This window comes from Symphodus melops (genome assembly GCF_947650265.1).
Source record: "Symphodus melops genome assembly, chromosome: 16".
Classification (NCBI taxonomy): domain Eukaryota; kingdom Metazoa; phylum Chordata; class Actinopteri; order Labriformes; family Labridae; genus Symphodus; species Symphodus melops.
The window spans coordinates 3,918,634-3,946,370 of record NC_136706.1 but is presented as its reverse complement, the minus strand read 5'-3'; the positions used below and the strand labels follow the sequence as shown (position 1 = coordinate 3,946,370).

The 27,737-nt window shown below is 39.5% G+C and overlaps 1 protein-coding gene across 1 annotated transcript in view; it reads right to left on the bottom strand.

Annotated features, from left to right (window-relative positions):
• The window catches only part of astn2 (astrotactin 2), a 278,125-nt gene that overhangs the window by 124,944 nt on the left and 125,444 nt on the right, over positions 1-27,737 (bottom strand). Inside the window, exons 5-7 of the mRNA XM_079363577.1 lie at positions 22,428-22,535; positions 17,757-17,903; positions 13,201-13,368 (exon numbers count right to left, since the gene is read on the bottom strand). Of these exons, the coding sequence (XP_079219703.1) occupies positions 13,201-13,368; positions 17,757-17,903; positions 22,428-22,535 (423 nt within the window). The remainder of the gene's footprint in view (positions 1-13,200; positions 13,369-17,756; positions 17,904-22,427; positions 22,536-27,737) is intronic.

Sequence of the window (27,737 nt, the reverse complement as noted above, 5' to 3'; positions counted from 1 at the left end):
CATGCAAAAAAGTAAGCACAAGGTACCTACATGTATGTTTTCCTGTTATTAATTTTGCCTAGTTCGTATCAGTGATCTATTTATGTTCCATTTCTCGCACTGTATAACTTTGTTGACTATTTCCATTTGTGAAGCACCTTGTATCCGAGTGTTTCAAAAATGCTATATAAATAAAGATTGACTTACTTACTTTGAATAATCGTTTTCTTTTCCTCCTTTCCATCTCCCTCTGATGCTTTAGTCTAACCCTTCAGTACAGTTATCAAACACTCATTATTCAGTTCTGTTTCCTTCACACATCACGTCTTACGTCATCCTTTTTGACACATTTCTACATTGTCAGTTCTTTTCTTTTTTTTCTTACACGTATCTTTCATGTCACCTTGTCTCCTGTTGTGTAATTGCACATCTAGAGGAAATAAAAGCTCATGACTAAAGGTTGACTTATAGAGTACCTTGACTGTTTCTGTTAAAAAGTAACCAGTCACTCATGTTTAAGTTGAAACATCTTGTCATGCTGACCTTCTTCCCTGAGATGGCTCCGTCACGTTAGCATAAACAAAATGTTGTTTTTTAGGGCTTTTGTGAAATGACTGATGTGTCATTTTTCTCAGGATGTCAGTCTGCTTTGTTTTCCCGCTTGCAGGCGCACCGACATGTATCCCTCTCATGTTGCAAACACACACTACTCTGTTTTACACGGCCTCTCTTTACATACACACTTAACCTAGTTTTGTTGAACTCTCCCTGACTGCTGGAGGCTGCGCTTAATAAAATCCCACCCTGCACATGTGCAGTCAGGTCACACCTACACAGTTACATTCTGGAGAGGTAATGACGAAATGTAAATAACCTTTTCATCTGGCTCTGTTTTGCCTGTCTGGCAGCCAGACGCTGGAAGTGGCATTTCATTAGTAGTTCGCTAGCAGCTTAGCTAACAATAGTGACCTGACTTTTCCCTGACTTTATGCAGAAGGAAAGATTTACATAGCAGACTTTGACTTGCTGGTGAAAATGCCTGACTGCACCTCTGATTAATTGGAGAGGAGAGATGAGAGCAGGCTGCATTTAGAAACACTGCTGACAAGATAGAGCCTGCTGCAAAGAAGACGAAAAAAAAAAAACCCTTGAAGCTCAGTTTGTGCTTGGTTGAAGGAAAAAGCTTCTGAATTCATACACAACACATACAAAGCTAATCAATACTTTTATTACCACTGTTTCTCTGTTCAATCAGGAGCCAGGAAAACAATTCTGGAGTCAAGTGGCAGTGACTGAGCTGGATGCTAAACTTTCATTCTGCTGTGTAACAATAATGTAAAACCTGTTTACTTGGTACATTTACAAAAAGCTGAAGCAAAAAATAAAGAAAAAGGGTGATAATCAACTATAAAGGTATCATGATTAGATTTTTTTGAAATAATTGGGGCCTATGGTTTGTTGAGTATGAAACGCTGGAACACTTTTGGTTTTTCTTTCTGCGTTTATGACTGATTTTGAACATTGTTTGGTTTGGTGAGTAGTTAAAGGATTGCCGAACACAGTGCGTCTTGTAAAAAAGAGTGGAATAAACTGAACCTTCAGCACATATCAAGCGTTGAAAAATAAAGGCCAATGCAGAAGTACAAAACCCTGCAGTCTGTTGATGCTGACTGGCTACAACTAATTGTTATAACTTGTATTCCTGTGTTTTTTTGTTTTTTTAATAAGACAACATTATTGTTAGAAATTTCTCACATCAGCAGCTGTCTTGCTGTTCTGGGCGCTCCTCTTAACAAGTCATCTTGTGAAGCTGGCATTTTAGATTTTGAGTCCAGGGGAATGAGTCTGAACAGAAGGGGGACCAAATGCATCATAAAGAAAACATAAGCTTGACGATCTGTCTCCATTCCAGGCTTCATTTAGAAGTAAAGATCGTCCCCATCATACCACTAAAAACACAAAGACTGGCAAATGTATTCGATAGCAATCACACATAGATTCTGTGTGGATGATTGATTTGAATAAATAGCTTCAACCTAAGTACACAATATTGTCAACCATATGCGTGCAGGCCTGGAAGCTGCAGACGGAGAGACGTTTACTAAATCTGCAGCAGCCTGCAAGCACAGTCTGCCTTTAATCTGAGACGCACCTTTGCAAGTAAATCTGTAATATGCATCAAGCTCCCTTCATGCAAATCGCGTGAAACGAGGATTAGGCAATTAACAGGAAGAGATGTGATAGACTACAAATTCACCTTTAGAGAACTTTACGAAACCGTTTCATGTTGCTTTGAATGTCCCCAAAGACTGTTTCAGTGAAGTATCAGCAGAATAAAAGGGGTTTTGTTTCTTGAGAGGAGAATGTTTGACTGATTCTACATGACATCAAACAAAAGGTGAATCTACTAGAAGAAGTAAAATAAAGTATAAAGAGTAGGAGGAGTTGTTCTCAAACAGATACTAAAAAAAGGAGCTTCATGAAAGGATAATAGCAGTTGTAAAAAAAAACAAAAAAAAAAACACAGAAGTCCGAGGAATGAGGAAGCAAGGGCAGAGATGATGTTATTAAATCTAAACCACTCCTTTAAAGCACGACGACAACCGCTCTATTTTCACATTTAAAGCATGCATTTGGCTGGATGTGACTTTGGATAGAGAAGACATTAGTCATATCGTTCCATCCATCTGTTTTGTTATAAGTCTGGATCTGGTTGTGATGTGGAGGCTCATTGTCTAATTTATTTTTCACAAGCTATATTTGCTTTCATCTGTGCGATCTACCATTCTATTTATAAATCATCTTTAGAGATCATTAAACGACTCCAACGGCATTAATTATGCACGCTTTTTTAACATCCTATTTTGGGATCAATCTACTTTATTGACATGACTTGACTTGCAGCATCACAGCATTTTATTTTCCTTGCTAATCTTGGACCTATCCCAGCAATCAGTGTTGCTTTGCGAGCTATTCTTATCACCTCATGATGCCCCGTAGTAAGTCAGAGGTTTGTTTCGAGGCAGATTGTGAGCATAAATTGAATGTTTTCATCAAGGATAATTGAAGTCAATCAGAGTTCCCAGTGCTCAGATTAAGTATAACAATGTCATACTAAATGTGCCGTATCCTTAATGGTTGGGATTTAAAAAGTCAGAGCAAGTACAAAAAGCAACAACAACCAAGTCAAGCTTAAACCGTGCAAGAGGGCGATGAGGCAGCGACTTCATAGGAACGCATTTGGACAAACGATGTTGTCTTTGAGGACTTAATGATATGGTGATTGAAGATGATAGAGGGTAGTGAGAACACATACTCTTCATGGAGGACATAATCAAAAGTGCCTCTCACTGTTTGTGGAGATAAGGCTGCAGTGATGTGCATACACTTCATTGGTCCATCTAAATATCCTTATGGATTCTATGCTACTGTACGGTATAATAACATATCAAACCGTACTCTACCATACTGCATTGTACCATACTGTATCCTACCCTATCAATCAATCAATTAATCAATCTTTATTGGTATAGCACTTTTAATACAAAGATATATCACAAAGTGTTTTACATCATAATAAATCTAAAAGCAAAAAGACAACTCCCTCCCCACCCCACAATTCAAAAATAAGGTAAAATAACTAGATTAAAACAGGTACTGACGGACCGAGGAAATGCTATCATTAATTCTTAATGAGGAAACACTGGAGGTTAAAAATGTAATAAATCTAATTGAGATAAAATGAGATTCAGTTCAAGGCGAGATTGAAAAGGTGGGTCTTGAGTTTGCTCAAGAGTTTTGCCCTCAGGTCTCCAGGTAAACTGTTCCACAGACAGGGAGCGTTATAATAAAAAGACGCCTCGCCGTAAGGTTTTAGTTTGGACATGTGGAACAACTAAAAGACCACTTCCAGAAGACCTGAGGGCTCAAGAAGGCTCTTAAGTTAAAAGCGAACGGGATAAATAAGTGTGAGCATTAAGAGCTCTAAAAACCAATAAAAGAATCTTAAAATCAATTCTAAAACACACGGGTAGCCAATGCAGAGATTTTACCTACCCTACCGTACCATACCTTATCGTATTATAGTATTTCATGTTTGGTAAAAAAAATAAACTGTACACTTGTAATAAGCTACATGAGTTTGAATGATCGAACATATTTGTATGGTGTACATAGGATGTGTGGATCTGTAGCAGGAAAAAAACCAAAATATTCTCTTCAACTAAAATGAAAGTAATTACCTTTGTGCCTGTTCCCTTTTTAATTAGGTAGTGTTAGCAGCCTGTAAATTCACACTTTTAATTACACCAATAACTGTGTGTTTCTGTGAAAATTGAGCAGACCAATTATTTTTTTTTTTCCAAAACTAATTTCCTCAAGTAATCAAGAGCTACTGTAGGTGAGGGGGATGTTTTTGGAGAGGTGGGTGTGAATCAGAATATTGGTTTCACAAAGCAGCTGGAGCTGAAAGGAGGGGGCTGCCTTCCCATGTGGGACCAACCTAGAAAGGGTACCGACCAACTGCTGCCTACTCTGTGAAGAAATCAACCTTGAACTCTGTATATTTAATCCTCTCAGCACAACTGTGGGTGGAGATTTTTGTGGTAGCCATTTCTTCCACTTGTTTTTGTAACCTTGCTATAGCCTATCTGAGAGTTTCAAGGTGGTTCCTGGGCAAAATCAAATCCACAAAGTTTTAATCTTATATCAATATCCATAGGGGGATACCTTCTTTGGGTCGAGTCTGTGTTTTGTTGCATTTTTTTTTTTTGCCCAACCCAAAGCCATGGTGAAGGCAGGGCATTGACCTATTGAAAAAGCTCTTGGGAAAACACGTTTTCTTCAAATGACTGTGTCGAGGTTCATCCCTGGTTTCCAGAGTCTTTTTTTTTCCCAAGATAAGATAAGATATACCTTAATGTACCCCTAGGGAAATTTATTCTGGCTCTGCAGCTCCACAGAAGATACCATCACACGCACTGCATAGTAAAAGAAAATCATCCACATCCCAACAACACCATCTTCCACGGAACAGTTTGCACATACACGTTTGCACCTTCTGACAAAAGCAATATTACAAAACCCCCACAGTCAACATTCTACATTTCATTACAACCCCCACGGCCGGACTCCCACGTTACCGGTTAGTGTTGAGAATCTTAATGGTATAAAGCAGGAGCAAATGTTTTATGGCGTTTCATTCTGCTCTGGGGGACCCTGAATCTTCTATTAGACAGTTGGCTCAGACGCTATGTTCTGTTCCTGCCTGATAACAGACTGCCCATAGATTGTTTGGAGGAGTTGTAGGTGTCTTTTTTGACCGTCGTACATTTCCCAGTCCCAGTCTAGCAATATGCTTTTAATTTTCTCCATGAAAGGATGTTTCCCCAAATCTCTAAAAGACTGAATGCTAAAATAGTCACATGAACTTTTGCTGAACTCCAAACAGCAACAGTCTGGGCAAATTCTTTCAATACAGGTCCTCCAGCTCAGTGTATTGTCAATATGCTGTACTTGTGAGAGTAGATCTGGGTGATATATCTATTCAGTCTTCTTCACATTCAGCACACTATGATTTGCATCCACAGACACCCTGATGTCAACTATTGTATTCTCAAGGCAAACAATAGCAGTTGCCATGTTGGAAACGTTATCTCAACCTGACTTTAAATCCATCTAGACACAGACAAAGCGAGTAGACGCCGGCCTAATAGCTGCCTGTTGTAGCTGCTCAGTCCCATCCTAGTCATGCAAATGTATGAAGAACTAACTTTACAAATCAACATGGATGAAATATTTAAAAATCATCTGCTTCGTTTACCTATAAAAGGATTTTATCCAATATGTTTTTTGTTTTACGTACATACAGTATACCCTCAGTATTAAATACTTAAGCTACTGTGTCACCTGTACGTCCCCATTCTCCTTCTCTCTCTCTTTTTCTCTCTCTCTCTCTCTGCATTCGTTCGTTCTGAAAGCACAGCCAGAAACTGTACAGCAGTTCAAGTGGCAATCACTTGAGACCACAAATCATTTCTCTCCACTCCCACACCTGTATCAACAACCTCATGTTGCACAATGACGAGTTCCATCATAATGATTTCTCGTATCGCACTGTGGCCGCGTGGATGATTTTCACATTTCAAGGTTCATGGTGTGAGGACAGAAAAGAATTATTGTTGTCCTGATGCAAATTCACGCTTGTTATAACATATCCAGGAGAAGCCATCCTGTTAAAAGACCTTAGGAAAGATTCAACATATTGTAGGAGTAAAGTATGTGTGTACTGTGTATGTGATGTACAGAGAGATACAAAATAGGGCAATATGTTTACACTCCAGCAGTTTCAGATTCAATTATGTGGGTTTGGAGGAGTCAGGGAGACATAGTTTCAAATGGCGAAAACAAAAGCAGCTAAGGAGGTTCACAGGTCTTTATGAGGTAGGTTATGATGATAGATGAAAGGTGCTGGCAGGAAGGTAGTGATAATAAGCTATTCTCTTTAGTATGCTGTATAACCATGGGCGTCAAATGCATAATAAAGTAGATGGGACAATTTAATGGAGGGTCTGGGGGCCCAACCCCAGATCATTTTTAACACAGTAGAAGAAGAAGTAGACGTGATTTCCTGCACTGGGATGCATTTTATAAAATGATTTGATACTTATTTCTAGCTGTAGCTTGTGACTCATTTGATCATTGTATTCAGAGGGAATTGGTTTCTTACTTTCAGATAGACTGTAAATATTAATGGACCAAGTCGGACTGATGTCACCCATCTGTTACAGCAGGGGGCTTTGGAAGCCCATTGGTGGCGGTCGCCATGCTGCTCAACCTCACTTTCAGTCAACCTGACAACAGGCTAATAGCTGGAGCTGAGGCATCGAGAAAAACTGTTTCTTCAAGACCACCTGTCAATCACGTCAGCCACGTGCCCCACGATGGATAACGTGCATCCTTCATAAAATCTAAATGGATGAGCTATATATAAAAAACACCCCCATTACAATGTGTGCTCATGAGGATAATAATAAGACCAAAATGGATCTTTTTGTACCTGGCTGTAAACGTTTGAATTTCTGCTGAACACATGGGCAGTTTTGAATGTGGATTGTATGTGACTTCCAGGGTTCCTGGAGCTGGCCATAATCGGACCTCAGATTAACTTGCACATCGACACAGGCTTCAGTTTTCAACACCGGGACATTGTCAGATCCCATTTTAGAAATGTAGAACAAATACATACATACAATGTAGTTAATTATTAAATCAGATTATCTTTTTTGGATTACATGCAGTTGCAATTTCTGTTGATATGAAATCAATGAGTTAAACGTGATTAAATCTGAAGTCAAAGCACTTATTTTCAATTAATTAAATTCATCTTTAACAAAAGTGTTTTAAATGTATATCATCTTGAAAGCCAGTTATTTATCTTTCCCTCTGCTCTCTACAAATACATATCATGACAAAATACAAAGGTTTAGCAGGGACCATAAAACAGAACTAAACCATGTGTTACTGACTATAAGTTACTGTGCCGGACCAAAGATCTGATTAATATGATTGTGTTAAATGTGGAGAACTCTCTTCACAGAATTAAAAAAAAAATTAAAAATACTTCGACAAACTAGCGCCTTGTCCGGTTCTTTATTGGTGCTCAACAAGTCTCTGTGCCTCCGTCTGAGAGGAGTCTTTCAATGTCTCCAGAGTGAACTAAACTCACTAAATATACAGGCACGTTCAATGGGGTCAGGCACAGCACAGCACTCTGAAAACAGCGCAGGGTAGAGGGACAGATATGACACAGTAAAAGTGAGTGGATCCAGATTATTGATTATTGATGTGAATGGGACTGATGAGAGTTAACATCATGTTACCATGGCTACATTAGTGGTCAAATGTGTTCTAATGCCTTTACTCATAGTTGCCAAGTGTTGGTGAACTTACAGTACTTGATACAAAAGGCACTAGATGTACATACTGTGTTGTATTTTTTTTTCACCTTTATATTACATTTTCATCACCAGGCTGTTGTTCTATCAAGATCGGACAGAGTGCATTTATAGTCTGCTATATCACACCCAGATATCAGGCAATATATACACAGGTATGAATCCACTAACCTCCATACAAGTAGGTAAGTCAGGGAGCGAAGGTGAAGTCAATGACGACTCATCGACAAACATTAGTCACCAACAATTACCCTCAAACAATTTACATAAAGATAGCTGGAACATGGATGCTACCATTAGTTACTGTTGGGTACAAATAAAATATGTTCCGGGGAAGCTTGTAATACAATGGCCCAAAGATTATATCAACTCAAGCAGCAGTGCTGAAAAAGTCGCAGCAACTCCACTCAAAGGTGGCTGATGTGAATATAAGGTTATGTATTTGTTTTTGTTTTGCTGCTTTCTGCCATGAGGAATATTCTGATGGCGTATCTGATGTATTGTTCAGTCATGCTTTATTGTGTTTTGTTTACTTCTAGTTGTTTTTGTTCACACATGGCAGCCCCGTCTCTGTTGACTTTGTGGATTGCGTCGAGTTTGACTCTTAAACCTTTAGTATCCTAAACAATGATCTCGCAAATTCAGGAAGACAGCTATTGCAGTGGATGTACATTATTAAACCCACGCACCGAGCTCAGATGACACTGGTGTATGATTATCCATGGTGATATTTGAGCATATCTGACTATTTAACAGGGGATACACTGTTCTTGTTTTTAAGAGCTTTTATGCCAAAAATATCCCTACAGTATTTGATAGGACAGCTGAAGAGACACAGGAAACTAACGGATAAGAGAGTGGGGCATGACATGCAGCAAATGGCCGAGGACAGATTCAAACCTGCAGCCACTGTGACATTGCCTTTGTACATTAGGTGTGTAATAAACCACAAGGCTATCTGGCACCCCAATACACTATATTGTATTTTCACAGCGTTTTGAAACCATTCATCATAATATGTTGTTGTTAGAATATTGGATATTTAAATTGCCTTTGTGGGGCTCAATGTATAAAAAAACGTAAATATCAAAAACAGGGAATCCAACAAGCTGAATACTGAAGGCTCTGTCAGTTAAGTACTTGGGGATGGGGACCAGAGGGTCACCAGTTCAAGTCCCTGTACAGACCATGTATGGAAATTGGGACTGATAACTGGAGAGGGTAGTTCACTTTCCAAGTTCTGCCTTGAACAAGAAGAGACCCCTCAGTCTGATATCTGTAATTATTATAGCTAGCATCATTATGAATAGATATCATGGTTGTTGTACTTGAGCAGCACCTCAGCAGCAAGGCAGTGTGGACAACAGGAAGAACTCCTTCCTGCATATTATCCCATCTGCTCTTTTGTAAAACGTCTCAAGAACGTCTCATGAAGAACGTCTAACACTTGTTATGAATTGGTGCTATACAAATAATTGATTGATTGAATAAAGTATTGTGCTGTTTTTGTGTGTCTTGATTGTCGAAAGGTTAATTAACCCCTTTCATTTGGTTTATTGTTGTGGGCAGAAAAGCATAATGGTCGGAGGATTAATTCAGCTGAACCTCTCTTTCCCTGTAATGTGATTTACTCTTTAACCAGTGTTCACCCTATTGTTGAAACTGTCGGGATAAAAGAGCTCATTTCAGATAGCCCGCCTTCAGAAACAGCACTCACACACTGTGTGTGTGTGTGTGTGTGTGTGTGTGTGTGTGTGTGTGTGTGTGTATCATTGTTGAGTGCCATTGTGCAGGTGCTACAACACAGGCTGGGAGGATGGTGATGGAAATAGAAAGCTCTTTTGAAGAACACCTTTAATTTCTTCTGCTGGATGGATGAGGTTGCCCTGAGGAGATACAACATACTTGGGGGCAATTACTCATCAAACAATATTTTCTGCTGGAGAGTAGAGATGAAAAGAGGAATAAATAGAGTGAGACAAGAAGACAGAGGTACTAATAACATGAGAACGGCGAGTAAATTGGTCCAAAATTGAATTCGACCATCACTGATCCAACAGTTTCTAGATGCAAAGTGACTGATATCTGCATATTTGTTTGCATGTATTGAAAATCCACCGACCCATACACACTCCATCTTTGGCATCTTTATGTGGAGCGAGTGAGTAAAGTGTCTGCCGCTCTTAATACATTATGCATCAGCCCTCAACATGCCCTTGACCGGGGTGACATAAATTTCACATACATTACAGATGTAATCCATTCTAATGAGCTTAGACTTTATCTAGCTTGGCACGGAATACACAGGAGAGTTACGCCACTCAGGAGAAGATAAATATCACCACGCCGCTCACTCTGCTGTGTTGTGTTGCTGTGGTTTAAATGTCAGCACAAATAGGCGCAGAATAGTACGAGTTGTACGTGTAAACACAGGTGTATGTGTGTGTGTGTGTGTGTGTGTGTGTGTGTATGGATGTATGTATGTATGTATGTATGTATGTGTGTGTGTGTGTGTGTGTATGTATGTATGTATGTGTGTGTGTGTGTGTGTGTGTGTGTGTGTGTATGTATGTATGTATGTGTGTGTGTGTGTGTGTATGTATGTATGTATGTGTGTGTGTGGGGGGGGGGTTCTTTTTCGAAGATTGCTTCAACAGTTGAAGAATAAAAGACAACGTACTCCAATGTACAGCTCTGCTATTTTAATTCAAGTGCATCTTTTCTCACAAAGAACCAAGGTCCCCGACAAAACAAGCCTGGACATACTTTTATTTAAAATCAAATATATGTTTCATACTTGATTGTTGTAATACCCTGGTGATATAAGTATCCCGTTTATATGGATAGAAAGTCCTTGTTGTGTTGTTGGTACTTTTCTGTAAAAACATGGTTCATGTAAGCATGTTTTCCCCACTGGTCTCGTCTCAGGTTCCATTAGAAATGGCTCATTATGGGGCACTGGTGGCGCAGTGATTACTGGAAAATGTCCACACTGTATTGTACTGTAACCAGGCTGTAGTCCTCCAAGCAGACAGTCCGGGTTCAAATCCAAACTGTGGTTTCTTTCCCCCACTATCTCTCTGCCTGAGAGAACTCTGTCCACTGTCCAATCTCTCCAATAAAGGCAGAAAACGACAAATGGCTCATTATACAAGAGGCATGACCCAAATGTACAGCTGAAAACAAGAAGGCTGTTTTATGCATAATTTCAGTCACAGAAACATGACAGGAAGTTCTCTTGCCCATTTCTGTGAATGCTGAAGGACTGTAACGGTATTCCGCTTTTATCTGAAAGGGGGATTGTGAAACTTATTGATCCGGTAGATGTCGCCCTTGAGCACCAGCATCAGAAACAGATCAAATTGCAGTTTGGCGACACCTTCACTTTTATATAAATGTAGATGCACAGACATTTAGCTAATTCCCCGGGCCTGACGACAGTCACAGCTGATGGGGTTGGCTGGGACTACTCCAACCAAGGTCACTTTGTGTCTCCCCTCATATCCTGATTGTTTGGATGACTCAGTGTCTGCATGATCTTAAACATCACATTAATATTGTATCAAAATAAAGGCTTTAGGTAGAGTGGGTTGGGTAACATGCCCCTGACTTTAGCATTATTTTGATTCTCATCTCATTCTTCTGAGATCTAGGGAGTAGAAGTTTGGTTCTCTTTATCTGTGTTAGTTATGGTAATGTTCACATAAATTGGGGCATTTAGGGGTTAACCATCTTGGCATTTATTGACAGCTCCTTTGTGGTTCTACTGCTGCTTTTGGCTCTGCCAGAGGCTTCAATGAAACCTAATTTAATAGTTGTTTTTTTTCTCTCATTTTAATAGAGAAAAAAGATTTGCTGAATTTATCTGCTTCACTGATGATAAGCTACGATATGTCAATCATGAATGAATCCAAATGTTTGTTGGTTTGGAAATCACTTTCTGCATCCTTTTAACCCCAATTTACTTTTATTAGATGTATCAGAAGAAACATTATAATGAGTGGGCGTTGATTACATGGCTGTAACGACTTTAAATCATGAAATTTAAATTGAATATGAGCCTTTTTTGGCATTTTATCACTATCCCGTCACTGCCATTTGTCTTCATCATGTGTTGAATGGGTGTAAAGAAGTTCTGTCAGGATCCATTGGAAACATTCACGAAGGTAACCTAAGAGACGTCCTTCTATATTCTTGTTATCCACCTCTTTAAATGTCACAACACAAAAGAGGCTATTTTCTTTCTTCAACTAACAACATTCTCAGCTTGACTTCAGGAAGGTTTTTTGACAAGCTAAAAAAGTACATTTTTAAATAAGGTTTATGTAGATTCCATGCTTAGATTGAACTTTCATATATTTAGACATGTCATGACTAAAATTCAATCTTTAGCTTTCTGCAAAAAGAAGTAAGACATTCTCTATAAATGTACCCGTCTAATTCTAACCTATGGGTTGATGATATATGGAGCTTTTATGACCTATATAATGGATCATCCCATTTCACCAAGAGGACTTAAATAGAAAAGTACATTATGGGTTAATCAGTCAAGCTCTCATGGAAATGTAAGACCTTTCCATTGTGTCCCCCGTGTTACAGTTTGTACCTTTTTTATCTGCTGTGTTACAGTGCTACATACTTTTTTAGGGGCAAAATGTCACTGGTTTTGTCGCTTAGTCGCCAATATTGGTGGGTGTGGCCAAACTGCTGATTGGTGCCCCAAACACAATTTCAAAACTCAGCTTTCACCTCATATTCAACAGGGGATTATGAAGTCTAATAGGCGTGTGTTCCATGTCTAGATCTGCAAAAAGCTTTACATTTTGTGTAGAGTGCGCAGAGATGAAACAATAAAGATATTTGGTTTCTAAACTGTCAGTCATTAGTTGTAGCAGTAGTATGAAAACATACATGCCAATAGTCAGTCTTTGGGAAAGTGCCATGTACCTGTAAGAGCCAGATATCTGTGCTTTCACATCCTGTTATGGTGCACACACATGACAAGGCTGTTTTGAACATCATTCAGTGAATGATATAAGACATTAAAGCTGCAGCACAATGCAGCTGTGCAAGATCCTGACGTTCACCAGATCCTGACCAGCTCTGCATCCTGATTACCAAAACCCAACATGCAGTATACCCTTACATTTTGCGAACCCCAACTTTATTCAAATCCCTCTAAATGTGACTTCCTTTCAATGCTGTGAAATTAAACTTTTTTTTCTCCTGGAACTTGACTTGTCGGTGCGTGCATGCGTCTACTGACCTGTATCCTGGTCACAGATCTGCTCACACGGCTCAGTAGCCCTCTGGCCGCAGTAATCCTGGACCCACTGTGTAGACGAGTTGGTTTGATAGTAGAGGGTTAGCTTGGCTGGATTTAGCCAGTTAGAAACATCCAGGAAGCTGCCCATGCTGACCACAAAACTACTTCCTGAAAAAAAAAAAAAACAGAAAAAGACAGCAGAAAATTGCTTAGCTTGATAAAAAAAACTCCAAAAACAATAAAAGGCAAAAAAGAAAAAAGTGGGATTGTTGGTATTGTTAACAGCTCCTAGTTTTGACCCCATTACAAAACCAATTGGAAAGTAGCTTATTCCTTTGTTTTCACTGTAATTTCAATTCCCCTAAAGATCAGGCTGAATTTAGATGAGAAAATTAAGACCTATAATGTGTGTATTGATTAGATTTTCTGGGTAATTGCAGTAGAGGGGCTCAAGGAGTTTCACAAGTCAATCAGTAAATGCTCTGCTCATTGACGCCAACTTACCTTCCTTTTCTTACTGCTCCCAGGCCAATCGTTAAAGTCTGATCACTGAACAAGATTATCCCTAATTGATGCCAATGACTTTTACTTCTAAAAGGAGCAGAGAGAAGATTGGGCCTTAGCTCTCTGGTGAGCACAAAGATTCTTACAGCTTTATTGTGAGTTTAGCGCTGGATGTGGGAGGTAATTTTGGGGAAGTGTTTGCAGTAAGTAACAGCGTCTGAAATAAGAAGCAAGGCTTCCTGGTTGAGCTTGTTTGACTTTGCCTCACAGAACTGAATGCTGTTTTGCTAATACTGCCCAAAGTTGAGGAATTTAATCAATAATTCAGATGATTTTAAAACCCTCGTGTAAGCACTATTCTGCTTCTGAAAAAAGAAGCGTGCGGTAAAAGCCAAAAAAGATTGAATTACACACATCATTTTCAAAAAAGGCTCCCTTAAGCATCTCCCGGGTCAGCCTGACCAAAAGGTGAGCATATCGTAACATGCCTAGTTCCTGCAGCACTGCAGTTTAGTGAGAACAAGCTGTGGCAGCCCTCATTTAGTGGGAGAGAGAGGAGAATAATGTCTTCATCTCACACAGAGAGTGATTATGGGTTGGGTTATCTCAGAAGTGTGAAGAAAACCCCCTCCAGAGCAGTCAGAACATCGCTGATTGCTGGCAATTTAACGGTGCATATCGTGGATTGAGTGCAGAGGAGGTTGTTGGGCGGGGGGGATATCTTCTTCGATTAATCAATTTTTAAGTGTTCTGGGAACTATTTTGCACGTTGGTGTCAGGGGGACAAGATAATTAAAGAAAATCTGCCTATCAGACAGTGATTTCTTCATTGAAAGAAGTATAACTCTTGGCTCATGAAAAAATGAGCCCTTTATACCAACTAACAAGTCATGTAAAATATTTAAGAATACCTTACTATGTATTAGGGTTTGTTGTGTTTTGTTCCAACTGAACTTGTCCCTTGTCCTATCCTCTGCCTCCAGTACACAAAGAACTCTTTATATTTATCTGTCAGATCTCATGTGTTGTCTTACAGCAACACTGGAAAGTCATTGTCCTTTTGCCTGCTGCCTGTTCTTGTCCTGACCTAACTTATATTTATACATGGCTTGCAGTTTGCATTTGCTCTGTTTGTTTATCTGTTGGATTTGTTTGTTTGTTTGCTCTGACTACCTGCCAGCTGCCGACTCTACCCCTGCCAGACCAATGGCTTAAGCCGACTTTTTATCACATCTGCTCAGCCTCAGGTTGTCTGCTGTCCTCATTCCAATTACAGTAGACACAAGTTTGCAGAGGAAAAAAACTGAACATAAAATGGAGAATGGCTTGTGTTAGCTTCTTAAAAGGTGCATCAGCCAAGGTTCACCTTTTACTTTTTCTTTTAAAGGAAAAAAAAGGAGTGTTGGGATGTGCACCATGAGTCAGCTTAAAGATCGTCCCTCTCACTCGTCAGCATCAGAAATGTCAGCTATAAAGAGAACAATTAATACTTCAATAAATTCAGGCTTGCAAGGGATTGCAGCTCAGGATTGGCTCATGTCAAAGTCTACAGCTGTACTGCTCTATTACCTGAATGTAAACCAGCATAGCCAACAGATGTGCAAGGAGGACAGAAGGCTAACGTTGCTAGCACTGCTAACGCACGCTGCACTCGGAAAAACAATTTGACATTGTTTATCTGCAGATGCTTTGATCCCTTGTTTGGTTGTGTTAAATGAATTGTGCTAAATTCAGACTGCTGCTATTTTTTTTCCTCTACCTTAAGACGAGTTGACCGGTATTAATTCACGATCGCATTTAACCGACAGTGAAATTAGTCGCCCCTAGTTCTGGGATAGCTTTACCTGTAGCAAAGTTGCAGAGTCGTCAATATGGCCGAAAAGGTAAGGTCATAAAGGTCTCAAAATTTGGCAAGAAAAAAAAAAAAAAAAAAAGGGAAAACCTCGTGTTTGTGATTATTGAGAATCACAGAATATTTAATGGAACGCCAATCGATAGGGTTCGGTTGAACTAGGAATTAGGTTAGAGGTCAACTCAAGGAGCATCCAACACTTTGGAAAGCAGTAGTTGTGCGTGTTGAAGAGGGATGGAGACCTAATAGTAGTAAGAGAACAAAGATCAAGAGGTCACCAAAATCCATAAAAAAATATTGAAGTAGGATGATATGAGTTTGAATTTCAAAGCATGCACACTTGTAGTTGTAAAGATCTCTTGCAATAAACTCCTCTGTTTTAGAGGAGGGACAAACAAACTTTTGTCCCTTTTCATCCAGACCCACTCTTTCTTTTTCTGTCATTTTCTTTTTTGATATGGATTTACTAAACTCTCTACTCTACAAAAAAGTGCGGTTTAGCCTGGACAACTAATAATTGTTGAACGCAATTTGAGAATTCAAAAGGAATTCAAAGAAAATGTGAAGGTCTTTTTGGGTACACCTGGTAGAAAGGAAAACTAAAATTATAAAGGGAACGCCTAAAACTATAACTCGTTGGAATACAAAACTAAATTCTTAACTACTTTAATGGTCAACAAAATACAAACTGAGGGTGTTCAGTTTAAACACAGTGAAAGGATACACTGCAGAACTTCAAGTTTTGTGTACTTTGCTATTTTCCTATGTTGGCTGGATGTGTGGGCAGACTAGAAAACGAGGTCCCGGCAGCAAGAGCACCTGATTGACTGATATGTGAATGCTGAGCTTTTACAGATATGGCGATCATTAGTTAAATTGCCTCAGCTCTTCACTCCCGCTTACTCCACTTAACTCTTTTCACATTTTCCAATCCAGGCGGTTCTCCTGCCTCTATGTAAAGTTTAGACTATGGAATATGGACAGTGCAGAGACACAATTTACAATTATATCATTACCATTGTCAGTGATGGCAGATCATTTATATTCAGTCTTAGTCTTCAGAAAAAAAATGCCAAGTCATTTTTGACCTTGGACCAACAGTCCAGTGTCAGTCAATAGAAACTCATTACATTTTAGTCATCACTTGAGTCAAACCGTTTCTAGTTTAAACTAATTTAATTTAAAAAAGCCTATCTGGAATAAGTCTCAAGCTGTACCAAGCTTTAACATGTAACATTTAATAGAATAAAAGCCTCCTTACTTCAAGAAACAGAACCACAATGGCTTCTAGTTTTCACTGAAATAAAAAAACAACACTCCAAACCTCAAAGGAAATTTAAACCCAATATGGATCAGTTATTATTCCCATTTTGTGAATGCTGTCACATCTATCGTTGATGGCTCCAAGTGGCATTCAGCTGTTTGTTGTGATTTTGTACATTTTTCCATTGGGAGCCTTCATGGCGTTGTATTTATTTTTCAGATTTCTTTGCACATTTTTTGGCTCTGGCGCACAGCTTGAATCTTCTTGTGTTAATGTGGATCTTATGTACTTTGTCAGTTGTGCAAGAGGGGGCTTTTACTCTGAAAGGTGTTGAAATTGAAAAGCACAAATCACAATTCAGGGCATGGAAATGTTACTTCGAGACATTTGTGAACAGAAACAGAGAGAGCATGAGGAACTGTCAAAGCTTGACTCGCTCTCCTTCACAACAACAAAACACGACTTCCACTGTACGCAACAGTCAACCCTGCATTGCACTGTCCGAAGGGCAACTGTATTCAATTAAGGCTGGAAAATACAGACAAACAGTCTGTAATGAGGGAGTATTGCCATATTAATAACATGCTCCACAAGCTAGTATATACATTCATTGTCGAACACACAGGAAGATGTTGCCCTTGGCTGAAGAAGGTAGATATTGGATACAAGTCTACCATTTATGTGAGGAATATATAAACTTTCAGTAAGTTTTATTCTGATTTCTTTTCACCAGCATCTTCTCCTGGCCTGCAAAATAGCTACCTTCTTGAAAAATAAAAGCTTGAGGGGGGTTTCATCTTGCACAGCTGAAATAAGGGTACAAAAACAAAACAAAACATCTCAAAGAAGACGAGCGAGTATGGTGATTTTGTTTTTTTTCCTCACTGGCTTGTAGTTGTATATTCTGCCATGGTCTAATGACTGTGTTGCACTCACCGTCCGCGACAAAATGTTCCGGCACGTGGAGCGTGACCTTGACGGTGAGAGGGCAGGAATCCTGCGTGGCATAGACAATGGCAATGGCACATGTGCTGATGGTGATCAGCGTCAGGGTGACCTTATTCAGAGGACTGTGTTGGTGCCCTAAAGGTGGAGAGAGAGAGAGAGAGAAAACACAAGATGAAGGTGAACAGCTTGACAGAAGCTTTTTTGTTTTTAACCGGGGTCTCCACCAAATGATGAAGAATGCATTTCATCTACATTTCCCACCTTTGCACAGCCACAGGAGGACACACACAAATCTAAATCCTCTACTTAGGGCCTATACCTTTTTGAAAGTGCAGCCTTTAAGCCCTGTTAAATCCTTGAAACGGCAGATAATTGAACTTCTGATTTATGAATCCAACCCAGATTCAAGTTTGGCCCGAGTGAGTAAAATATGACTTAGAATGCCTGTGCTCCAGCAGAACAGCCCAGATTAATTTGCCAGGGTGATATATGATCGTATTGCCACTGACAGGGTTATAGATTAGTTGTTTTGGTTGCCCTTTGGCTCTGTCGGGGGCTCCCATTTCCAAGCCAGAATATAGAGAATGAAATTAGCCGCTTAACCTCTGTCTAGTGCCATTTATCATGGGAGAGAAGTCGGCGTGTTTGAAGGGAGGTTTACCAGGGTGTAATATGGGGAAACGTAGAGATAGTGTTCGTTTAGAAATATAATAGTTTGAACTCGAATTTTACAGTTTGAAATGAATCGGCCCTGTGGAACCTCTGGAAAAAAATGTACTCCTGTTTTTGTTCTGACCTGGAAAAAAAAACCTCATACATCACAATGTCTTGGTAGCTGTAGGCTTCTGAAAGAAGGATTTTCATTTTTCCCCTGGAAGAGTGCTGCACACTATTCAGCCTGCACGATCAGCCTGCACTATCACTCTCACGAATCAATAGAGAGATTTAGTTCAAAATTGTGTAAATATGTTTCATTTAGATGAATAATGTTCAAAATTTTTTAATATTTTGAAAAAAAGAATTACAAATTGGGTTATATAATGATCGTAGAGAAAAAAATAACACAATAGGTATTGTATGTTAAATATGTACTGTGCTTGGTGGCGCCGATAGCGCAGCGGCAGCGCGCGCACCATGTTGCGAGGCTTTGCTCCTCGCGCGGGCGGCCCGGGTTCGCGTCCGGCCTGTGGCCTCTCTATCCACTGTCCTATCAATAAAGGCAAAAGGCCAAAAATAAACCTTTAAAAAAAAAAAATATATGTACTGTGCTAAAGTAAAATACAGAGAGCAAATGTTACCATCTATATTCCCAGTTAGAGAAAAGGTTAGTCATTCACTTAAAAAGCTAGAGAGCAGTTAGATACAGCTCAAGGTCAAAAGCAAGAAGTCAAATTCAGGACAGAGGTCCCAAGCGTTCTGAGTCACATATAAACGTATTGGGAAGCGACAGGAACAACAGCTTTCTACAGCAAAAGTGACAGTGCAGCTAATCCCTTTGGGGCTCGGATGGTGTCACTGGGCTTGTGAAGGGGTCCCTCAATTACAGTAAAAGCCCACTGAGTAGACAAAAGCATGTACACTCACGATTGCAAACACTTTATGGCTGCAAACTAAACACTCAGAGCATGCAGGAATACACGCAGAAACACTCAGAGCAAGTCATGTAGACACAAAACATCAACGAGAGTAAAGTCAAAATGTCCACCTTCATTTATTTCTCTATACACATCTTTTAGAGAGAGCGACCCCTTTTTACACGGGCTGTAACTTTTGCACAGATCACGCCTATGGGTTTTATGTCTCTCCCAGTCCTCAGCTCATGTGCTTTTTCAATAAAGTCTCAGTGAGAGCTGACAGTTCAGACACGGTTCCTTCAGTTTTTTTTGTTTGTTTGTTTGTTTTGTTTTTTTTTGTGTGTGAACAGTCAACCATTCTCTGTGAGGTCTTTTTTTTTTTTTTTAAACAAACACTTACCTTGCGGACATCATTCAGTATGAGAGTGGTTGAAGACTCTGAGGTCAGTCAGAGTTTTTTATTTTATTTTATTTTTTAAATATATTGAGGCTTATGATCAATATCATCGTTTTACAAAAAGTCTGAATAAACTAGGCGATGAACCAGTAAACAAACCCCCTTTGTAAACTTTAAAGACCCTATACAACAGTAAAGTCACTGTGACGAGGCTCTTAGTTTATATACCGTAAATTCCGGACTATAAGCCGCTACTTTTTGGTCACGGTTTGAACACTGCGGCTTTTACAACGACGCGGCTTATTTATGGATTTTTCTTGCGGGACAATGAGCTTGTGCCGCAAAAAACATTTGTCTTCGTCACATCGGATCTTAATATCAGTCATTTTGCGCTTCATGCACGCACCCTCTTCATGGAAAACACACAGAGAAATGCATATGATGCAGCTTTCAAGTTAAAGGCGATCGACCTGGCTGTCAAAGAAGCTAATGGAGCTGCTGCACGTTAAGTTGAAACTGACAGCGACAACGAAAAAGACACTGAGGAAGTGAGTAATGAAGTCATTCTGAGCCAGTGAATGGATGGACTTTTTCTTGTGAAATGTATTACGGTAATCTTTTTCATCAGCCGTGTTACAGACACTGTTTGATAAAGGACTTCATATTTGCGGATGTTACCGGTAGTACGTATTTACGGTAATTAAAAGTTAAAACAATGTTTTTGTGTCACGTCTTTCTGTGTAAATAGCTCTTGTTATAACGTGGACACCTGCGGCTTATAATCAAGTGCGGCTTATATATGTACAAATACATTTATTTACTTATTTTTAGCCGGTGCGGCTTATATCCAGGTGCGCTCAATAGTCCGGAATTTACGGTAATTTTTTGGCGCCCCCTGTGGACAAAGTGGCACATATTCTGTATTTGTTGATTTTGGCCGGAACGTGCACAAGTAATCTTTTATATTTAGTTCTTGAAGCAGTTGAATGTATCACAAATGATTAACCTTTGTGCTTTGGAATTTTTTTATTTTTTTTAAATTCCTGTTTCAGCAGTAGCGTGCTGTTTACCGCTTTAACTGACACCTACCCCGCGGCACCTTTTTCAGGCATCATAATGAACAATTAAAAAATAATCAATCTCTTCGCTGATTGTCTTGTTTGCTTTAATAGGTCATAAAGGCATCAATAATAATTTCTTGTGAACGTAATCGTCTGTTTCGTAACCAATAAAAAAACGTATCCCAGGAGCTTTAATCTCAATTGCACCTTATTCCTCGAAGCAAGTTAAATACGTTTGATATAATGTATGTGTAGTAATTTAAAGAGCTGAACATAAAGACACATGAGTAGAGCAGATGTTCGGAAATTGCTTGTGTTTTTATCTTCTTTCCAATACTGATTCAAACATTACTGTTATGTAACAATCATATCCGCTGCATTCAGAAGTTTTAGCTTAGTTTAAGGTTTTCCAAAACACCACTTGACCACATTTTAGTTTACATTACAAACTAAGCAGTAAATCAGAATTTAAAGCTCCTGTGCAGAACATTTGCTTTGTGTTGAATTTGGAGCCCCCAGTGGACAAATCAATACTTCTCTGCACACTTTTTATTTTTTTATATATATATTTTTTAAAGAAATACATACAACTTTCTTTCAGCAGAAAAATATAAAACATAAATCCTGTAAATTTTTTTCCCCAGGTGTTAATCACTTAATGCAACACCTTCCCCTCTGCAGAAGATGGAAGCATTATAAATGACAAAATAGTTCAATAGTTCCTCATTATGTTGATGGTCTTGTTTGCTTTTATAGGTTATAAAGAGGCACTTGTAAGTCCATTTAATAGCCAACCAAAAAATATGTGCAGGCACATGAAGGACATTTTCTTGCTTCCAAACTTTGCCACTAAAGTAAATTTTAAATGTAAGAGACCAAACAGGTGGGATCAGGGGGTACAGTAGTTTTAACTGCCAACACAAAAAGGATGAGACATTTATGAGCTGTAATAGTAATTGTAAGAAGATTAATATGTGAGGCATGACTTGTTCTCCTCTGACAAAGTACTGTATTAGTGTAGGCAGTGGACATAACAGGGACACATTGATTTCCATTATTTTTCAATCACTGCGTGAACTCCCAAGTGGACGGCCACATTCTAATTCTCTATTTCAAATTTCTCTTGGTCTCACACTCACTTACACACAAATACAAAATCCACATACAGCCCTCGATATCACATATCACAGTGTGGTACGAGAGGCTGAAATCTTGCTTCCTATCACAGTAATATGACTCATCTTTGCTCATCACTGAGCCCTCCATTTACATCGGCTCATGTATCTGCTTTGAGTGTCATTGAGCTGTGCCACTGAAATCACTTAAGACCCCACCGGGAATGTTCTCGACTCCTTCTTTCCAGCTATGCTTACAATTCCAAAGATGTCTTGCCTCATTTCACATAGCTATAGGTTGCCCCTCTATTATTTACGGTCATATTCAACCAGTGTACGGCTTGAATTCATTTGTTTTCGAAATGTTTTGTTGCATTTCCCATCTTTACTTTATTGCCTTCTCAGCCAGCATGCAGTGGGATAAGTGGGTTGCCCCCCTGTGAAGCTTAATGTCTTTCAAATGCAGCACATTTATAACTCAAGGAGGGACGAACAGCTGCATTTCCTCTCACCTTTGCTGCGCCTTCGTCCTCTGTGCTGCTCTGTGTAAAACTTCATTTGGCCGTCATCTTCAGGCTCCGACCCCGATTCTCCTTGAGGACCAAACACGCCTCCAGTTACTGGCAGTGAGAAGATATGAGAGAATATGTAAGAAGAAATAAGGGAGGAACAAATCAATGGTTAAAGTTAGTTCAGATCAAAATGTTCAGAAAGAAAAGATGGCAACTGTAAGTTTGTTCATGCAATCAATACCTTAAAACTCTGAAGAAAACTACATGAAAGCAAACGTGTGCTATTAAATTCTCTATGATACTGTACAACGGTTATTCATCACTAAATATGAGTTACAACAAAATTTGTTTAGAATCCTGACATCCAGTGGGAACAAACTGTTGAACATTTTGCTTGATTTAGAAGACATGCTCTGGTAACTTTCGCCTGATGGACGGAGGTAAAACAGTTTGTTAGAATGTTTATATTTCACTCGTTTTGCACCATATCCAATCATTTGTCTCTGCCAATACGCTGATGATACTCTGCTTCATGTTCCAGTAAAAAAGAAAAATCATTAACCATGCCTAACGACTCGCAATGGATAAGTCTGAGAAACTTGGGCTTGGATTAAAATGATGCGCGGACAAGGGCCTATCTTCATTATCTAACCCATTTTGCGTCTTTCCATAATTCACAGTTGCTCTACCCCTTTCAAAGTAATAGCTGTGCCCCTTCTAGTGTGGTTATATTTAGCCTCCATTTGGAAAGTAATGTTTTCCACTCCTCTCCACCCGTTCCCTTTTTTGCACTCACGTGTCCGCCAGTGTTGTTAATTTGTCAATCATTACCGAATCTCTGGAGCTCAGCTTACTAATCAAATTGGGTCCCATTCCCAGAGGGACGTGAATGTGTGCCTGTGTGTGTTCGCGTCCGTGCTTTAGTCAGAGTGAGGACGAGAGCAAGGCCGTGAAAGTTAAGAGGCTTTGTCTGTGCAGCCTTGCCACCGCAACATCAAAACACACACATCCCTGCTGGCTGCGCAGGGTCTGCCTGCAAGTGATAATTGCCAGGGATTTTAAAAGTGTTAAGCCACTGATGGATAAATAAGTCATCTGAAATAACCCCGCAAGTGTTGATGACTTTGCACTTCATTCTGAACTTGATATAAAGAAAATCTGTTTCCAAGGGACATTCTGCTTAATATGCACATTTGTTTTAATTCTCATAACGCATATTTTACACGTTTAAACGAGGTCGTTAGGCTCAATCGCACCCAAAAAGTGGATTTATGCTAATAAAATCGCGTCTCATTTCCTCATGGTTGTACATATATTTGGCTTGTATAATCCCAAGGATCACAGTGATTACACTTCCTAATCTCCCAGGGTGGAAAGGGGATATTGGACAGAAGGAAAATCAATGCTTTTCTCTTGGCAATGAAGGAGCCCTTAAGCAAAAATGGTTCAGTTGTTGACAGCAAATTAAAACAAGGAAGCATGGTTGAAGAACATTTCCAATTGGTAAGGTGAGTCAATACTCATTCACATGATGCGTTAGGACAGTTGGTAGTGATGGGGACAAAGAAGAGTGTTGATCCTTACAGGAATGACGACATGGCTACACTTTTAAGTGACTTCAATTGAATGAATAGGTTGTGATGATTTTATATTTCTGTCTGTTCTATAGTAATTAAGGAGCTTTAAATGACTGAATCAGGTGACTCAGACTAAAATTGATACTGAATTTCTCTCTTTGACCGACAAACGTAAAAGAGCCAACAGCGACCAAATTCACAATTTCTACACTATCATTTTAAATGCCTAAAAACATCTGCTGCAGTGTCAGAGTAACATGTATGGTTTTCTCTTTAAAGAATTGTATTATTAAACCTATATTTAACCAGGAAGAGAAACTCATTGAGAGGGTCCTAAAGAATATAGACAATTGAGTGTGGAGAGAAAACATGGTCGCATATTTTGGGGTTTTAAACAGAACGACAGTCCACAAGGGGGCACCAAAATCACACAAACTGAAAAAGTTCCTCATTGCAGCCGCTTTCAAAGCAAATAGACGCTAATAAACCCAGTGTTTTGGAAAAAAAATTATAGACAAGGTAAAAAAGAACAATCTAGGACATCATGCTATTTATATACCATATTCTCCCAGAAAGCAAGCGATCAACTAAAATAGTATTTAGCTCGTAGCTTTAGCATATAAGGACACTTCTTCAAGCTTTCAGTGTCATGATCTGTCCAGTTTGTACCCTCCCCCTTGTGTGTGTGTGTGTGTGTGTGTGTGTGTGTCTGCTCCTCCCGTGTCTCCTCGTCAGGTCTTGAGTTGTTGCAGGTGTGGTCTCCAGGTGTAACTCCTCACAATCAGCCTCAGCATATAAACCGACTCTCTCCACCCGGTCGGCGCCGGATTATTGTCTAATCAGCATGGTATTGTTCTCCGATCAGTCTCGTGTATTTTTTGGATTCTTGTTGTTTGATGTTCTCCCGTGTACTCACCTCGTGTTTATTCATACCAGCTCCCTGCGAAGACTCACCTGCTCCCCCGTCGACCTGTCGTCAGCTGTTCCTTTCATCTGTGTTTCGCCTCACACGTTCGGGATTTTGGATTCACCGGGACTGTCACTTGGATATAGATTACTGCATCGTTCATGGACGAACTTGGACTTCTTGCACCCTCATTACACTCCTCGTGTTTAATTAAATTTGTTGTTAAAAACTTTTTTACTGTCTCTGAGTCGTGCGTCTGGGTCCACCATTTAGTGAATCGTAACAGAATAATCCGGACCCGACTGGGTGGAGAGAGTCGGTTTATATGCTGAGGCTGATTGTGAGGAGTTACACCTGGAGACCACACCTGCAACAAATCAAGACCTGACGAGGAGACACAGGAGGAGCAGACACACACACACACACACACACACACACACAAGTGGGAGGGTACAAACTGGGACAGATCATGACATTCCGTTTGTGACCACTTTGACGCCCCCCTGTGGACACAGCAGAACCTCTTGTCTCGTTATCTCCTCCTCTTCAGTGTTTTCTCAGCATACATCACATCCTGCTAGTAGCCTAATAGTAGTCATTTTGGTCTGCCTAGTAACCATGAAAAAACTCCTCACTGGAGCTGTAATACAGCCTGGTAAAAAAATAATCCAAAGAGGTAACATGAGGACGCTCCATCAGCCTGTTTTTTATTCATCGTGTAATCGATTCTTTTCTTCTGCACTTCATTCCTTTCTTATTAAAAAACTTTTATTGCCAACCATGGAGCAACATATTTCCTCTTCCTTGTTCACTGGCCACAGTCATAATTCTTGAGCAAATGCCTAGCATTGCAAGTAAAAGCCCCCCTTTTACTCACTTCATAAACATTATGTCCTAAAAATCGGCCCGCACCATAAAGATTTTAGACATGATTAAAAGTTCTATTAAGCCTGTGTAAAATTGCCCAGGGAAAGCTGTAGTCATTCTTTTGGTCGGCTGCACTTAAACAGGTTGAGAGTCGAGAGCTGGATTTGGAGCGCGAGACTCTGGCGGTATTTGGAGAGTGGAGCCAAGGCAATGTGGTGTAAAATTGGTTCTGAATTTATGCATCGTGTTAGAACATGCCCAGAGAGGTGACAGATGGAGGCAGAGACAGACTGAGAATGAGAGATAGAGAAAGTGAAAGTTGAGGTAATACATCAAAGAACAACAAATTCACAGATCAGCCTCAACACATTCACATTGCTGAGAAAAAAAAGATGTCACTTTTAACACCTCTATAGAAAAAGGTTTAATTGTTGAAGCACTGTTACACATCACTTTGCCAACATGTTTTCATGCGAGGTGCTATTCATAAAATGAGTGTGAAGATCTGCGTACAATCAAGAGTTTCGGTTCATGTTCAAACTTTCTCCACAAGATATTTTTCTTCTTCATTTCACTCGGAATTTCTTTTCAAAAATTTGCAGTTCCCTTTTGAATATTGTGTGGCTCAATCTTTATCTCACCAATAAAGGCACCATTCAAAGGCAGTTTTTTTTTTTCTCTCTGCTTTTTTCCTCTTTCAGGATCTCCAATCACTATTTACCTTCAGTGTGTTCAGCCTTCGGTCTAATCTTGAAATTCCAGATATCTGCATCTCAGCTTTGAACACTACTTATTAAAATAAAGACAACCAAGAACCCTCAGTGTTCTTCGAGCAGCCTTTACATTTGATTTGGACCTTGAAAAGACTTTCATAGCGGGGAATAAGTGCCTCTGATTAACAGACAAACGTCTCAAACTGTGCAAGTAATTCAATAGTCCTTTCTGAAGATCAGCGTCTGATCCTACATTGCCAGCTTCCAGAAATAAACTGTTTCAAAAAAATGACGCTAGTTTTAGAAAACGACGGATCCTGCCTTAAATCTTCGGTGCTCAGACCCTTGGTTAGAAATCCATACCCTATACTTCTTACAAAGATACACAAGATAAACATCATATATGAGAAAGGAATAAGAAAACTTTAACGGTTTTTTTAATTTTTTTTTTTTTTAAATCTAAGATGTGAAGCTTTTTTTATGCTTGTGCTGTCTTTAAAATACTGTCACCCAGCAACAACGGCTGTATTTCAAAAAGGGCCCACTGTCATCAGAGGTTGAACTCAGGTATACAAGGGAATATGATGTAACTGAGGCTTTTTACAACTGTGGAAGTTATTTATAAAATCTTTCAGAGACTGGTAGTGAGTGAGAAGAGGCAAGGATGTGCTGTTACATGACTCCTGAAGTGTTAATTCAATTAAAGCTGGGATCATATTTTCAGCTTGGCAACGATCTGCTAACTTATTTTTGGATATGTTCATCAACCCTAAACCCCTCAGAAGCCTCTCTATGAAATGAGGACAGGCTAAAGTGTCCTCACTTTGCAAGGACATCCTCCACTCTGAAGGTCTCAAGTATAAACAGCGTGCCACGGAAATAGAATGTTAATACACAGAAGATGCACGCCATGTCAGTACCATTTACACTCTGGGCCTGACTTTACACACATGAAAGCGCAGCACAAATTAGCCTTCCATTAAATCTGCACTTTCCACCTGCATCGAATTAAGGCCTGATTTGCGAAGGCACGAGCTAATTGCACGAATCAGTAATTCGCACTTGCCGTCTCTGTGCTTTGTTGTGACGCTGTCAGAGAAGTCCACAATGACAAAGAATTGAATTCATCTCAGTCTTTTCAGGTTTGTTAATCGGTTCAGTTGAGATGCACACTTGAATTTCATTACGGTGAAAAAAAAGGAAAGATTTGCAAAATAGACACTGCCTTAAATGCAAAAGAATTATC